The sequence below is a fragment of the Megalobrama amblycephala genome, linkage group LG7 (assembly GCF_018812025.1).
Source record: "Megalobrama amblycephala isolate DHTTF-2021 linkage group LG7, ASM1881202v1, whole genome shotgun sequence".
Classification (NCBI taxonomy): domain Eukaryota; kingdom Metazoa; phylum Chordata; class Actinopteri; order Cypriniformes; family Xenocyprididae; genus Megalobrama; species Megalobrama amblycephala.
Window position 1 is genome coordinate 7,169,734 of NC_063050.1, and position 16,554 is coordinate 7,186,287.

Consider the following 16,554-nt stretch of genomic DNA (forward strand, 5'->3'; position numbering starts at 1 on the left):
GAGGTGATGTATTTCCTGTTTGAGAGTGGAGCTCCACTCGCCCATGGTCTTCTCGCTGGAGTTGTAGGCCTACATCTGACGTTAAGTGGCGTTATGTCGCTTTTCTCTTAGTAAAGGCTGGAAATAGTGACTTTCTGAGTTGAGTTGAAAGACGTAGACCTACTTATGTGTGTGAACATTTCTGCACAGTTTCAGTCCTGTGCTCCAGGCATCATATGACTTTGTGTTGTTGAGGAGACGTGCTGATTTTATAATTTTACCTTCTGGATGATGAATCAGGTGAAAAGTCCCTCAGAAGCATGAGACCCAAGCCATATCTACATTCTACAAACCAGAATATCACAGATATGTGGGCTTTTGACCAGTAACTGCAACCACATGTGCTCTAAAAACACTAATATCCACCACAACACTGTACTAATATCTAAAAACGGTAGGCCTCAATCCATTTATCAAATTAAGAAATTTAATTATATCTAATAAAATGAAAAAACATATATATATATATATATATATATATATATATATATATATATATATATATATATATCCCCCTTTTGCTCCCTGATTGGTTATCCTCAGGTGGCATTTCCAGATTGTTTTGTCCACGTTTTCTCTGATCTTGGGGTTCAATCTTGTCCTTCTCTTGAGAGCTGTTGAATAGTTTACCAGAACACATGCTCATGTTGGATTCATCTATTGATGATTTCCTCCATTCTTGTCCTCCAGTCCTACAGTATGTATTTTAGCGGTCTTTGGCTGTTCTACAGTGAGATGTAATAAAGGTCAAGGTTTATCTGGTTAACATGACCAGTTAACCCCCGCTGTTAGATGTTGTAACTACAAAACTATGTGTGCAAAACTAATCTTTCTACATTGATTGACATTTGTTTTGGTGTTATAGTATATAGTGACATTGTGAAGGCTTGAAACAATGTAACAATGAAATGAAAAATGTAAATGTGTGTTTTTCCCCTGTCTGACATATAGAGTGATCATCACATGGCTCAGGTGGATCAGGTGTATCTCTACATGCCTAAAAATACAAAACACAGTAACCTAAACCCCACCAACACTGGAAATCAAGAAAAAAATTTTTTTTTTGAATTTTTAAAAAATTCTTTAGATAATTAATGGTAATTTGATTTAAAATTTATTTCACTATAAATTGACAATTTATATTTTACTTTGGACAGCGGCACTGTTATGCTACTGAAAATAAAAGATTATTATAATCAGCACTACTACTTTTAGTTAGTTTCACCTTAAAACTGATTTAAACTAATTATTAACAACCATCAATCATAAACTGTAAATCACACATTGCAATTATTCTTAAAATTCTTAAAAAGATCAAGATGCATATGCACACAAAATATATATTTTCATATTAAACAGTAAATACTCTGTATGATTCAAGACGTTTATGTCAAACAACAGCATTGATAAGTTAAATATAGGTTTTGTGTAGAGCAGAATGGAAATATGGCCTCATGCGAGCAGGAATGGAAAAAGCCCTTCAACCGCACGCTATTCTCACAGACACTTTCCACACCTCAGAGACACACTCGCAAACAGACATCAACCACAAGTGACTAACATTAGACACATTCTCAAGAACAAGCTGTCTAACAGATCAAACCGCATTTGTGTAGAGATGTAAATAAATATGACAATAGCAGATTCTTCACTCCTTTTGATGAGTATTTTGCATCTACATTTTACATAGTTTTCATGAGATTTTCACACATTTAAGGGTTAAAAATTAATTATAATTTATGTCATTGTATTACAAGGTAAGTGATTTTGAAGTTTTTAAGAGACCATTTCACACTTTAAACCCCTCGGTATGACCAATTCCCACAAAAAAAAAAAAAAAAAAAAAAAGGTCACAGGTCACACAGCTAACACTGAAGTTTGATCATCTTCTCTTTGTGATTGGTGCATAATCCACATTATCGTCCTCTTCACCTTTCTGTAAAAAAAAAAAAATGCATAAGAAAATAATAATAATACATGTGGCAGGTTCATCCTGAAGCTTGTAATGTGATGTATAGTTTATTTCTTGCATAGAATGATGCTCTTATGGTGTTTATAAATATCTGATATGTGCTGTAATGTGATGGCCGTCTGATTGACTGCTGAAATTATACAAAGACACTCAAAACATTAATTAATTGTCTTACTGATTTATGTGCATTTCTTTTGTTGAACGTTGGCTCAGTGTAAATGATCTCATCTTCGTGAGTCTGAACTGTTTCAACAACAACAATAGATGCGTTAAAACAACAAAACTCAATCCTAACGAGATCTAGTTCCTTACAACATATTTGTTATTATGTCAAAGCATTTCAACTTGAATGAATCTTGAATGTTTTGGAACACAACTTAAGTTTTGTCTCTTTCTAAAGACAACACTTGGCAGTTTATTATTGTTAAAATAAGTTCTCAAATTTTACATTTGTCATGAAAAATACCATTTTCAAATTTTACATGAAATATATATTTGCCAAAAAATAATTTACTTTAAAACTGTGAAAAAAACAAAGCCATACATCTACAATTACATTTTTTTTTTTTAAGTAATTTACCCAGGTCTGGACATTAATGAGCAGTATTTAAAAGTAATGCATCACAATATTGCATTCGTTACTCCCTAAAAAAATAACTAATTAAATTATTGAGTTACCTATATGGAAAGTAATGCATTGTTACTTTTGTGTTCAAGTGTGGTCTGAACTTGCTTTGTTGTTTTTAAAATAAAAAGTTCTATTTTTTTAGCAAATGTAAAAGCCCTTTCATACCAAAATTGAAATGAATAAGTCTGAGGCTGAAGGAAATGTAAACTCATATCAGTACAGAAGACAGCGCAGCTTTCAATTGAAGAAGCAGCAAAGACATTGGTGTTACCCCCAACACTATTTATGAGTAAATCTACAGAAATGGCCAAACACAATCATCACAAATGATTTTGGTTCTTTTCATAAATAAAAGGTGAAGATAGAGGTGTTAACTACAAAAATTCATGTTAAAGTCAGTCTGTAACACTTGCCTTGCTGTTCAGTTTTTCTGAGTTTCCTGTAGATGCAGAAGATCCCAAATCCAGCCATAATGAACAGAGATCCAGCAGAAACAGCAGAGAACAACTCTCTACTGTAATGATAAACGTTAATGTAAGTGAATGTGTCAGTCTGATCTACAACAGAAGACAGAGATCAGCTTAGTAACTAATCACATATATCAGCTCTGTCATACCTGTTGAACACGTGTGACAGAGTTGAGTGATGTAGTCCAGATGTCTTGTTTGGTTAGTGAATGAATTGTTCAGCACACAGCTGTAGGTGTTTTTATCCTGATATTCCACCTCCAGAGGTAGAGAGAGACTGATGCTGAGATCAGACACACTGATGCTGGACAATAAACTGTTTCCTTTGTACCAGGAGAGAGTCACATGACTCACATTCACAGCTGAACACACCAATGAACAATTTGATGATGATGATGACGAACATTGTGAAGAGTTACTGCTGATGACAGGAACAGGCAGACGAGCTGGAAAAAAGAGAATAAGAGGAATACAGATGAATTAATAAAAAATGCATGGTTTAATGCGCTGAGTTGCTGTAAAATTACAGTATATAATGGAACCGCATGTCTTACTATCTATGCGTGCCTTGGCTACCTTTCTGACCGGTTTAACATAAGTTTCATCTGCTTTGGTGCAAATGAAAGTGTCAATAGGAGAGGCAACAGCAAGAAAACCCACAAAAAGGGAATGATTTTGCAGGTTGAGGCCTTAGACAACTGATCTCTCATTCTTCCTGATTGATTTGTCTTTAGTTTTGTGTTTTGTTAGGGTTCTTGTCACTGTCTGTAGCATGACTGCAACACAATCAGGTTTCACAGGCAGTCCCGCTCCTCCAGGATGACACATCCATATGCTGTCACAAGGAGGTTTGCTGTGTCTCCCAGCACAGTTTCAACATCATGGAGGAGATACCAGGAGACGGGGACGTAGAAGGACAACAACCCAGCAGCAGTACTGGTATCTGCTCCTTTGTGTGAGGATGAACAGCACTGCCAGAGCCCTACAAAATGACCTCCAACAGGATACTGGTGTACATGTTTCTGACCAAACCATCAGAAACAAACTTCATGACGGTGGCATTAGTGCATGACGTCCTCTAGACCTGTGCTCACAGTTCAATGCCGTGCAGCTCAATTGGCACCAGAATTGGTAAGTTTCTTTTGGTGCCCCGTTCTCTTCACAGATTCATTTTAACAACCTATCGGCTCTAAAGCAAGTGGGGGTTCCTCCGGTTTCATCAGCTGCTCCTCGTATGTTGAAATCACACTTTTCAACACGCTCTTTGTCAGTAATAAGACTGTGATGTTATCTGACATCATTACAGAAGAAAAATTGGACCTTGCATTTTTAACAGAAACCTAGCACAAAGAGTCTGATGGTCTCAGATATGTTGTCCTTGTTGTGCCTCAAATTTGAGAGAACTCTTATTTTGGGGGACTTCCTCATCCACAACATCCACATGGACATAAAAGATTCTACAATAACAAAAGACGTTTTGTCTTTATTGGAGAGCTTCGATTTGAACCAGCTGGTGGACTGTCCTACTCATACTAAAGGCCACACTCATGACTTGTTGATCCTAAATGGTTCATTTGTGTCCCAGTTGTCCACCTCAGACTTAGGGCTGTCTGATCATCTTGCTGTCTTTTTTAATATGGAGCTGCCTGGCATGAACACATCTTCTCGCATTATTAACTATCGCAAATGGAGATCAGTTGACTCTCTGATTTTGCTGAATTCATTGATTTTTCTTTAAGTTGTTTTTCTCAATTTGATGCACTGGAAGACAAAGTCTTCATGTTTAATTCTGTTCTCTCGTCTGGCCTGGATTTATGTGCCCCTTTGAAATCACGATCTGTTTCCTTTGGACGTTCCTCTGGTATAATGATAATCTGCGTGCAATGAAAGCATCATGTCGTACACTGGAGTGTAGGTGGCGTACATCTGGCTTGACTGTTCTTCACCAGGCCTGGAAAGACCACTTACTTGAATATAAGTCTAAAATTGCAGCGCCTTATTTTGCACAGATTGTTGACATCAATCAGGATAACCAATTGTTACTGGAAGACAACTGTTTCATTCTATCAACAAACTACTCAAATGTAACAGTTCTTCGATTGGTTGTGCCTCAACTCACCTCTGTAACAAGTTTCTTGATTGATCACACTTGTAAATGTATTATCTCTACTCTTCCTTCACCTGTTTTTCCTTTATCCGTTTCTGAATGTTCTGGCAACCATCTCTCAAACTTCTCCACAATGGATTTGAATTCTCTTTGCAATGAGGTTTCAAAAAGGAAAGCTTCCACTTCCATAGATGATCATGTACTACTAAACAGGCTGTTTCAGTCATGCTTTGCTGCTTTATGTCCTACTGTATTAAGCATCATAAATGATTCTCTGTGTACTGGTGCAGTGCCAGTAGCATTTAAAATTGCTGCTGTGACCCCCGTACCAAAAAAAAAAAAAAAAAAAAAAATCTACAGCTAATCTATAATCTTAATAATTTCCATCCCATTTCCAATCTTTCTGAGCCCTTCAATCAGGATTTCATAAACTCCACAGCACTGAAACAGCTTTAGATAAGGTCACTAATGATTTGTTAATAGCTTCTGATTCTGTCTGTCTTTCTATCTTTTTTTTATTTTTTATTTTTTTTATCTCAGTGAGACACTCATTTGACACTGTTGATCCTTCAATTTTACTTAGTTAGAGTCTGTCTTTGGTGTTTCTGGACTGCACTAACCTGGTTTGAGTCTTATCTCTCAGATCGAAAGCAGTTCGTTACTATGGGTGGTTGCAGGTCTGATATCGGTGTTGTTCAATCTGGTGTTCCTCAAGGATCAATTTTGGTCCCTTAACTTTTTAGCATTTATATTTATCCATTGGGTCAACTTGTAAGATCACTTGGTCTCAACTTTCACTTTTATGCAGATGACAATTAGGTTTATATACATTCAAAATCTGATGTTAATGTGGCTGTGTCTTTTCTTTCTTAATGTATTTCTGAGATTAAAAAATGGATGTCTGGAAATTTTCTGTGTCTTAACAGTGACAAGACGGAGGTAATGCTCATTGGTTCGCCTCACAAGCTACAAAAGGCTGGGTCTTTAACTTTAAGTCTGGATGGCTCTACACTGGAATTTCAAACAGAATTTAAAAATTTAGGGGTGATATTTGATGCACAGTTATCATTTGTTCCCCATGTTCAAGACATCATTCTTTCATTTTAGGAATATTGACAAATTGTGTCCTATGCTGTCACTCCTGGTGGCTGAAAAGTGAATCAACATTTTTGTGTTTTCTCGCATTGATTATTGTAATGCTTTGCTTGTCGGGGTCACAAAAGCTACCCTAAATAAATTACAGCTGGTTCAAAAGTCAGCTGCTCAAATCCTGTCTGGAAACAAGATAAGGGATCACATCACTCCAGTCTTGAAGTCTTTATATTGGCTCCCTGTCAGACTTCGTGTCGATTTTAAAATTCCCATGATTACTTATAAAGCTTTGCATGGTTCGGCTCCTCATTATCTCTCTGAGCTTTTAGCCCCATACACCTGCGCGTGATCTCTGCTCCTCAGAAGCTGGCCTTTTATCATTCCACATTCCTGTTTAAAATCTATAGGGCGTTTTCTTCAGTCGCTCCAAGACTTTTGAATTCTTTGCCCGCTCAGATTAGGCAAGCAGAATCCCTTAGTGTTTTTACATTTTCCCTTAAAGCTTATTTCTTTAGAGTAGCTTTTACTTAATTCATTTGTAGTTGTTAATTTTCTCATTTACTTGTTTTTGATAGTATGTTCTTATTTGGTTTTTTGTTTTTATATCTCACTTATGTTAAAGTATTGCTTGTATAATTGTATGTTTTGTTTAATCTTTTTGTGAAGCACTTTGAGATGCTACTTTTTAAAGGCGCTATAGAAAATAAAGTTATTATTATTATTATTATTAAAACAAGAGCAGTTAATTACTGTAATATTAGCAGCGTTCTGCTGTTGATTCACGGTCATTTGAAAGAAAATGATCCAGCATTCATTTGGTCCAGTGGACAGTTTGTGAGTGTTTGCTGTCTGTACCAAAAAATTAAATTACTTTAAAATTACTTTATGATCTCTACTCACCGTAGACAGAAACAGTGAATGTTTTTAATGTCAGATCCACTCCTCTTATCTCTAGTTGATAATCTCCATCATGTTCAGTTGTGATGTTTGTGATGGTCAGAGATCCAGTTTGATTGTCCAGCTTCAGTCTGTCTCTGAATCTCTCATCAGGACCATTAGATGTGATGAACAATTTATAAATTCTACTGATTTCAGCTATAATCTGCTTGTCAGCTCCATATTTCCACAGCATATTGTCTCCTTTCTGTATTTCAGCAGCATCAATGTATAAAGTGACAGAATCTCCCTCCATCACTGACACTGACTGTGTTTCATTTGTTTCAGCAGCAAACACACCTGAAGAACAGATTTTACAGATTAATCTGATGATTTACAAAGCCTGAAATCAGCTGTAGATTGTGTTTACATGTGAAGATGAGAATATCCAGAATAGCAACAGAAACACAAACTAAATGACAGGTGAGATGTACGAACAGACAAACACTATCATTGCATCACTTCATTTTAAACACAAATCAACATATCAAGGGTTATAATTCTAACCTGTGATTCTGTAATTAAAAGTCTCATCTATGGTTCATTTTGGCCACCGTGGATTTACAATTGTAATTAAACATCAATAATGTTAATATTAAATTTCCTTTTTGACTGACTTCTGGAAAATTTCTCTCTGACATAAGCAGCTCTTGCAGATAAAGACGGTAATGTGTAAAATGTCTACTGTCTTTATAAACTACCGTTACAGAGAGACTGTTAGAGTCAAACAGAGACAACATCGTCCAGCGCTATTGAATTGCATGTAAATATTTCTTATGTGTAAAGAAAATTTTTGTTTTAAAGTTATCTGCTGTAGTGATTAAAATGACATACAGTAGTTAACAAATACTTGGTGATTTAAAGTACAAGTCTTATTGTGTTGGATATTTTCAATAAATAAAAAAAGACATACTGAAGACTGAATCAAACAGATTCAGGGTTTATGCACATTTTGACTAATACATTTCCATAACTTTTATAGATGTATATATGATTACTGCAGAAGCATATGCATTTTTTTATAGAATATAAAAATGGCCTGATATTTTAAAACAACTTAATGGTTTTGACTTTCTGAGCCTCAATGCAGAGCAAAAACAGAGACGTTTACAGCCACTGTAGAGATTTCCATTCATTTCCAGACCTGGAAATTTCAATTCAAAAATCTGAGGAGAGACTGAATTTAAAGTTAGAGGATTTCACAATATTCATGATTCATCAGAAAATAAGATACAAAAGGGAACAGTACCCTTATAAAAGGTGCACTTGGGTACCTTATTTAGCCTTAAAGGTTCAATTTAGTACTTTTAACGTATATATTAGTATCTAAAGTGTACGTATAAGTACCTAAATTCATATAGTACATTTTGAACGTGTGCAGTCACTGTATTGCTCTAAAATCAAAAAATAAAATATTTTAACTTACAGTCAGTCCAGTACAAACAGAACAAAACAAACATGCAAAGCATTTTCTTCATTCGTTCAGCATCTGCTCTTATAAAACTATCCGCTGAAAACACGAGCTGGTGTGAATCCTCCCACAAGAGTTTGACCTTCCTGTTCACTCGCTGCATTTGCACACTTACAAATACTTAATAAAAAAGTATCCCATAACGTAATCCTAGCACTATAATATGAAAGTAATGTAATCTGATTACTTTTGGCTTCCTTCAAGTCACATATGTAAATAAGCCATTGTGATTTTACAATTATGCATATTTATTCAGTTCTCAGTTTTGTGTTTGAAAAAAAAACTACAAAGTTAAAATCGTGTCTGATCTCTCTGTGCTAGTTTTACCGTCATTCAGTCATACTGAAACCTGCTGTGGTAGTGTTTCTTTAGAAATGTGGTTTGAGCTGGACAAACATCTTGAAAAGAGAGTGTGTATTCAGATCAGGTGTGACTGTGTTCCTTTGTAGATGACGAGTTTTTTCCTGCTTCTTTGAACTTTAATCTACAAAAACATACGAAACTGCATTTGACACAGAGACAGAAACACAATTATATTTAACACTGACATTCACAAGTTAAATCTGAAAGTTGTTATCATTTTGTTTTTTAAATTAATATGTATCATGGTTAAAACATTATGAAGGGTGTACAGCTGTTCTTACATGCATACAGTGTTAAATTGTGTCATGCATGTATTACATTTACTATCTGAAGACAGATCTATGAAGTAATATATCTCTTTATGAATACAGAAAATCATCCTGATAGCATGCAAATATTTCAGCTCATTCCTGTGACTGTCAAACTGAAGCTGCTTCATGATCGATGAACACGCTATTGCTTTAAGTTAGTTAAAACAGAAAATACTGCATTTTGTTCTGTTATTATCTGAGAGCACGCCAGCAATATTGTTCCAGAAGAAGTCTTATTTTGAACACTAGATGGCGCTCACTAGTTAGCACATTTTCTATTAAATTAACCCATGCTGTTGGATTTAAAGGATTAGTCCACTTTCAAATAAAATTTTCCTGATAATTTACTCACCCCCATGTCATCCAAGATGTCCATGTCCTTCTTTCAACTTATTGAAAGAACGTGGCACTATTTCTGTTTTTCCGTAAGTAGAATAGGGAAGGCGTAGGACATACGGCGTAAGCTTTTTGAAGAATATGGAAAGCGGAAGTATGTGCAAGGTGATCATTTGTGTTTATAAAGCATATACAGTTGTATTTTTTTTTTTAAATGACAGATCGTTTCGCTAGATAAGACCCTTATTCCTCATCTGGGATCGTTTAAAGCCCTTTGAAGCTGCACTGAAACTGTAATTTTGACCATCAACTGTCTGGAGGCCATTGAAGTCCACTATAAGGAGAATAATCCTGGAATGTTTTCATCAAAAACCTTAATTTCTTTTTGACCGAAGAAAGAAGGACATCTTGGATGACATGGGGGTGAGTAAATTATCAGGAAATTTTCATTCCGAAGTGACCTAATCCTTTAAATACACCATTATGAGGAGGAAAATTGATTGCTGTTTCTACATTTGTAGCTGTTCAGTTGTGGTGTTATAGGCCTATACTGTTATGTTTCACATGTGATACGTTTTTGGAGGCTTGTGATCTAGACTAGTGATCATAAAATAAAATAAAATAAAATAAACTTTATTTTACAGACATTTTAATCTACCACTTTTTTCACAAAACCTTTGCTCTCTAGAAACCATGTCAGTTTGGGTTGAAAATTCTTTGAAGTTCAAGTATAAACTGAATTAATACCAATATATGAAATTAGGGACATGCATAAGAAAAAATTACAATAAATATATAACAGGAATATAACTTGACAGTAAACTGTTTTTGCAGTGTTGTCTTATATTAATGTCCGTTAAAGCTAGACTATGGAGAAAAACAAACAAAAACAAAAAAACAGCCATTGTGTCCAAAAGTGGCAATGGGATAACAGTCACAGCAATGCATCATGCTCTATAAGATCATCATGTTTGTAGTGTGATCCAGGAGATTAAAACGTATATAGGGCTATATTTCAGTGGAGTAATAGTAACTAGTAATAGTAATAGTAAATGTGTAAAGTTGCATAAAATAGAAATAATAAAGTAGGCTGAAACTACCTCAACTCTGTGTTTAAAGAGACAGTTCACCCAGAAATGAAAAATAAATGTACTCACCCTCAAGCCATCCTAGGTGTATATGACGATCTCCTTTTCGATGAACACAATCAGAGATATATTTAAAAATATATATAAAAAAAAATAAAAAATCAGAAAAAAATGCATCCATCCATAAAAAAAAAATGAATGTATAATAAAGGCCTTTTGAAGTGAAGGGATGCTTTTTTGTAATAAAAATATCCATATTTAAAACTTTATAAATTCAAATATCTAGCTTGAGGATGGCTTGAGGGTGAGTAAATCATGGGATCATTTTCATTTTTGGGTGAACTATCCCTTTAATGGTTGGATTCCACAACTGATAACATAAAACATAAGACAATACAACATTTATTCTAGGTGTCATAAAAATTTACTGATGACTTCATTTGAGAAATATTCTATTGCGCTTCTGATTTGGCTGTGAGAATCGCCGCTTTTGGGTCATCTTTCGTTGTCATTCTGTCTGTTTCTGTGTATCTGTGCTGTTGTCCATTTGGCATTTTCACACCAAAAGGCGGCCGCGCTACCGAAGCGCCACCTGGTGGCTGTTACCCAAAAAAACATCTTGGCTTCTCTTTGGTCAAGCTCCCCCCCCCCCCCCCCCAAAAAAAAAAAAAAAAACTAAATAAGAACTGTGATTGGGAAGATAGCACTTTTTATTGAATATTGAAGTATTTGTTTCATGAACCAAGTCCCATTTGTCACAGAACAGATCACAGCCATGCACAAAATGTGTTGTTACTCAGTTTTGGATAACAGTGCTGTGAAAAAATACATCTGTTAGCAGCATTTCTCGATTTTTTACTCACCAAAACTGATGAAAATTAAAGAAATGTATAATCATCAAACAACTGCATGATGTCAAATATTACAACATGGAATATACATTGATTTATTCTTACAATGACTAAATTTATACATTGAATATATTTAAAAAAATAACAAAAACAAGATCTTGAGATTATCTTAATATCAATCTCAATATTAATACTGCAGGTCTGCAGGAGTTTACTATAAAAAGATCACAGGATCATCTCCTCATGCTGACAGACACATACTCCACATGACTGTACTCTTCAGCTCTCTGTGAAAACATCACACAGAGATAGTCAAATATTTTAAATGGAAAAACATATCAAATATTAAAAATATTTAGCATACTGCAAGGCTTAAAAGCACAGTATGAGTTTTGTCAAAATCGCTTATCAAATAACACTTATAATTACTCAATAACATGATAAATTTACTGTAGATCTCTTAATAATAGCTATATATATATATAAAAATATATATATACTTTTTAATGTTTTAAAAAGAAGCCTTTTCTGCTCACCAAAGCCATATTTACTTGCTTAAAGACACAAGAACAATAATATTGTGATTTTTTTAGTATTTAAAATACCTGTTTTCTCAGTGAATATATTGTAAAATATAATTTATTCCCATGATTGAAGCTGAATTTGCAGCATTATTACTCACATTTGTGTCACATGATCCTTAAGAAATCATTCTAAAATGATGATTTTATGCTCAAAAAACATTTCTGATTATTATCAATGTTGAAAGTTGTGTACATTTTTTTATGGTTCTTTGATGAGTAGAAAGTTCAAATGAACAGCATTTACCTTAAATAGAAACTTTTGTAATATTATATATTTGAATGGTAGTGTAATGACTTGTTACTTGCTAAAAATGCAATATATATTGTAATCCAGCACAATGTGAAAGTAACATGATCTGACTTTTATTTACCTTTGGATTCTCAAAGCCACAAGATAGAAACTCGACTTGATGAATTTTACTCAGTTCTTTTATACATAAACAATACAGTGTTTACAGTAAAATGGCATGTCCGATACTCAGTTATATGCGATGATCATTATGCAGACAAAAACACAATCACACACTGATCTACATCTGACTCACTGCTGAAATGATACAAAAAAAAAAAAAATCTCAACATAATTATTAATAAATAATCTTACCCATTTATGTGCGTTTCTTTCATAGATCGTTGGATGATGAAACATTGCAGAAGTTTTCTCATCTTCACAAATCTGAACTGTTTGAACAACAGGAAGAGATTAAACCACAAAACTCAATAGATCTGCATTATTATTAGCGCTGTCAAAGATAAAGTGTTACTTCACACAGTTAAATATATTTGATACTGTAGTTTTAAAAATAGTAATTAAACAAATATAATATGGCATTATTACTTTTTTTCTTACTACTAGCAGAGTAAAACAGAAAATACTGAATCAGTTTTTGTGTGTGACACGAGAAAAGTAACACTTGCCTTGGTCTGTTTTTCTACATTTCCCACAGATCCAGAAGATCCCGAACAGCACTATAATCAACAGAGATCCAGCAGAGATGAACACTATCAGAGAGACTGAGACTGGAGGAGCTGAAGGAGAGGAAAAGAGTCATTAAGTGAATGAATCAGTCTGATCTACAACAGAAGACAGAGATCAGATCAGTAAGTAATCACATATATCAGCGCTGTCGTACCTGCACATGTGTGACAGAGGTGAGTGATGTCCAGATGTTGAGTCTGGTTGCTGATGGGATTGTTCAGCACACAGCTGTAGGTGTTTTTATCCTGATATTCCACCTCCAGAGGTAGAGAGAGACTGATGCTGAGATCAGACACACTGATGCTGGACAATAAACTGTTTCCTTTGTACCAGGAGAGAGTCACATGACTCACATTCACAGCTGAACACAACAATGAACAATTTGATGATGATGATGATGAAGAACATTGTGAAGAGACTCTGGTTATGTTTGGAGTGACAAGAGGAGCTATGGGACAGAAATATTAAAAGAATAAGATGAATCTAATAAAAATGCTTGTTTCTGCACCACTGTGAAAGATCATCTACAGACAGTTATGAATTTGAGATAAGTTATTGGTACAATTTAATGCTTAATGCTAAAATAAAAATCTTCATATTCATGGTAAGGTTTTTCAAGTTTGACTAAAAATCAGATAATTAGCTTATTTTAGCTTGTCATCTTTTTAATAATATATTTTTATTTGTCACACTTTGATATCAGCGATATCAGAAGCAAATTGAATACTAATGGTGTTGTTTACTCACCATAGACAGAAACACTGAATGTTTTTGTTGTCAGTTTTACTCCCCTTATCTCTAGTTGATAAACTCCAGCATGTTCAGTTGTGATGTTTGTGATGGTCAGAGATCCAGTTTGATCGTCCAGCTTCAGTCTGTTTCTGAATCTCCCATCAAGAACATCAGATGTGGAGAAGATTTGGTTCTCAGTGCTGATTTTAGCTATGAGAGAGTTTTCAGCTCCAAATCTCCACAGTATGTTGTCTTCTTCATGTAATTCAGTAAGATCAGTGTATAAAGTGACAGAATCTCCCTCCATCACTGACACTGAATCACCAAACACACCTGATGAACAAACAGATTTTATACAGGTTAAAGCTTCTGATAGTTTACAAAACTGAAGAACAGCATAGAGACACAAGACAAAAAGAAAGGTGAGACATACGAACAGACCCCCTCCCCCGTTTTTCATTTATTAACATCAGAAATCCAACACAGATTAACAAATCAGGGATTATAATTATAACCTGTTACTAAAATGTTAATCTACGGCTCATTTTGTCCACCATAGATTTGCAATTGAAATTAAAAAGCAACAATGTTAATATTACTTTTTGACTGAATACCAGAAAGTTTCTCTCTGACATCAGTAGCTCATGTTAAACTAAAGAAAATAAATATGCAAAATGTTAAATGTCTTTATAAACCGCTACTGTTACAGAGAGAATCAATTCAAACAAAGAAAACATTGCAGGATCACCTGAAAATATTGTATTTGTAAAGAATATATACATAAATAATAAATACATTCTTATATAATTTACTAAACAAATAAACAAATCTTAAAGTAAAATGAGGATCAAAATAATTGTTTAAATTTAAGTCTGCAATTTTTAAATAAAGTTTGGTGCAGCATTATTAATTTAATCTAGATTTAAGATTAATTGTTACTGATACAATACATCCCTAAACTTTAACTTTTAAAGTGATCTGATCAGATCAGTAGATCAAACAGACTGAATCCGTCTCTAATGATCTCAGAGTTTCTAAATACTTTTTCATAACTTTTGTAGATGTCTAAGAAGTATACATAGTTTATTTTTAAACAAATATAAAAATAGAAGTAATTTGAAAGCAACTGGAAGGTTTTTGAATTTCTGAGTCTCAATGAGTTTCATGACCTTTCCAGATCTATACATTTAAATTTAAAATTCTGAACAGACACTAAATTTAAAGTTAGTGGATTTCACAGTATTCATGGTTCATTTAATTCAAAACAGCAGATAAAAAAAAAAAAAAATTAAACAGTATACTGTCATAAAATAAAATACAAAAGCTGTCAGTGGGGCCGAACCCTTTCAAAAAGTACACCTTATGCAATATTTGTTCATAAACGGTGCATATTAATATTTTAAAGGTATATATTAGTAGGCCTACCTAATTGTATGTATTAGTCTGTGAATGGTACACATAAGTACACTTTGAAAGTGTGTCGTCCCAGTGACAGCTTTTATACCTTTATTTTCTGAGTGTGCAGCAGTCACTGTATTGCTCTGAAATGGAAAAAAAAATAAACCACACTGTAAAAAAAAAAATCCCATAAAAAAATACAGACCATTACCTGTAAATTTACATTTATTTTTAACAGTGTAGTTATTAAAATTACACAATTAACAAATACTTGGTAATTATTGCAGATTGAAAGTCTTATTGTGTTGGATAATTTTAAAAACGTTTTAAAAAATAAATAAAAAAAACATTTCTACTGAAGACTGAATCCAACAGATTCAGGGTTCATGCACATTTTGACTAATACGTTTCCATAACTTTTATAGATGATTACTGCAGAAGCATATGTAATTTTTTATTTATTTATTTTATTTTATTTAATTTTTTTGGATATTTCAGAGCCTGATATTTTAAATGTCTATTAATTTCATGATATTTTGGAAATTACAAAATCTAAAGAGAGACTTTAAAGTTACTGAATTTCACAATATTCATGATTCATCAGAAAATAAGATACAAAAGGGAATAGTACCCCTACAAAAGGTGCACTTGGGTACCTTATTTAACCCTAAAGGTGCATATTAGTACTTGAAGGTACATTTTAATACCTAAAGTGTATGTATTATAAATTCATATACATTTTGAAAGTTGTAAAATATTGTACATTTGTGAAATTAAACCATAAAAATATATTTTTAACTCACCAGTCAGACTCATCCAGCACAAACAGAACAAAATAAACATGCAAAGCATTTTCTTCATTCGTTCAGCATCTGCTTTAATAAAACTATCTGCTGAAAACATTCGAGCTGGTGTGAATCCTCCCACAAGAGTTTCACCTTCCTGTTCACTTGCTGCATTTGAACACTTACTTAATAAAAAAGTATCCAGTAACGTAATCCTAGCACCACAATATGAAAATAATGTAATCTGATTACTTTTAGTTTCCTTCAAGTCACACATGTAAATAAAGTGTTGTGATTTTAATAATTGTGTATATTTATTCAGTTCTCAGTTTTAGTTTTTGAAAAAAAAAAAAGTACAAAGTTAAAATTGTGTCTGATCTCTGTACAAGTTTTTAGTCAAACTGAAACCTGCTGC

At 33.7% G+C, this 16,554-nt stretch overlaps 1 protein-coding gene across 1 annotated transcript; it reads right to left on the reverse strand.

Moving 5' to 3' along the window:
* Positions 1 to 1,166: 1,166 nt before the first annotated feature.
* Positions 1,167 to 14,577, reverse strand: LOC125271643. Its single transcript, XM_048195763.1, has 5 exons — positions 13,972 to 14,577; positions 3,256 to 3,552; positions 3,053 to 3,153; positions 2,187 to 2,254; positions 1,167 to 1,975 (listed from the first exon to the last, which is right to left on the reverse strand). The coding sequence occupies exons 1-5, from the start codon at positions 14,414 to 14,416 to the stop codon at positions 1,897 to 1,899; spliced, it is 990 nt and encodes a 329-aa protein (XP_048051720.1). The 5' UTR covers positions 14,417 to 14,577; the 3' UTR covers positions 1,167 to 1,896.
* Positions 14,578 to 16,554: the final 1,977 nt, after the last annotated feature.

What these genes read in the sequence shown, in the direction of transcription:
- LOC125271643 (XM_048195763.1), bottom strand. Translation starts at nt 14,416, where the DNA reads ATGAAAAACGGGGGAGGGGGTCTGTTCGTATGTCTCACCTTTCTTTTT. An exon ending in ATTCAGTGTTTCTGTCTATG is followed by an intron (nt 3,553 to 13,971) that starts GTGAGTAAACAA and finishes TCTTTTTTCCAG; the next exon opens with CTCGTCTGCCTGTTCCTGTC. An exon ending in AAAGAAATGCACATAAATCA is followed by an intron (nt 1,976 to 2,186) that starts GTAAGACAATTA and finishes TTTTTTTTACAG; the next exon opens with AAAGGTGAAGAGGACGATAA.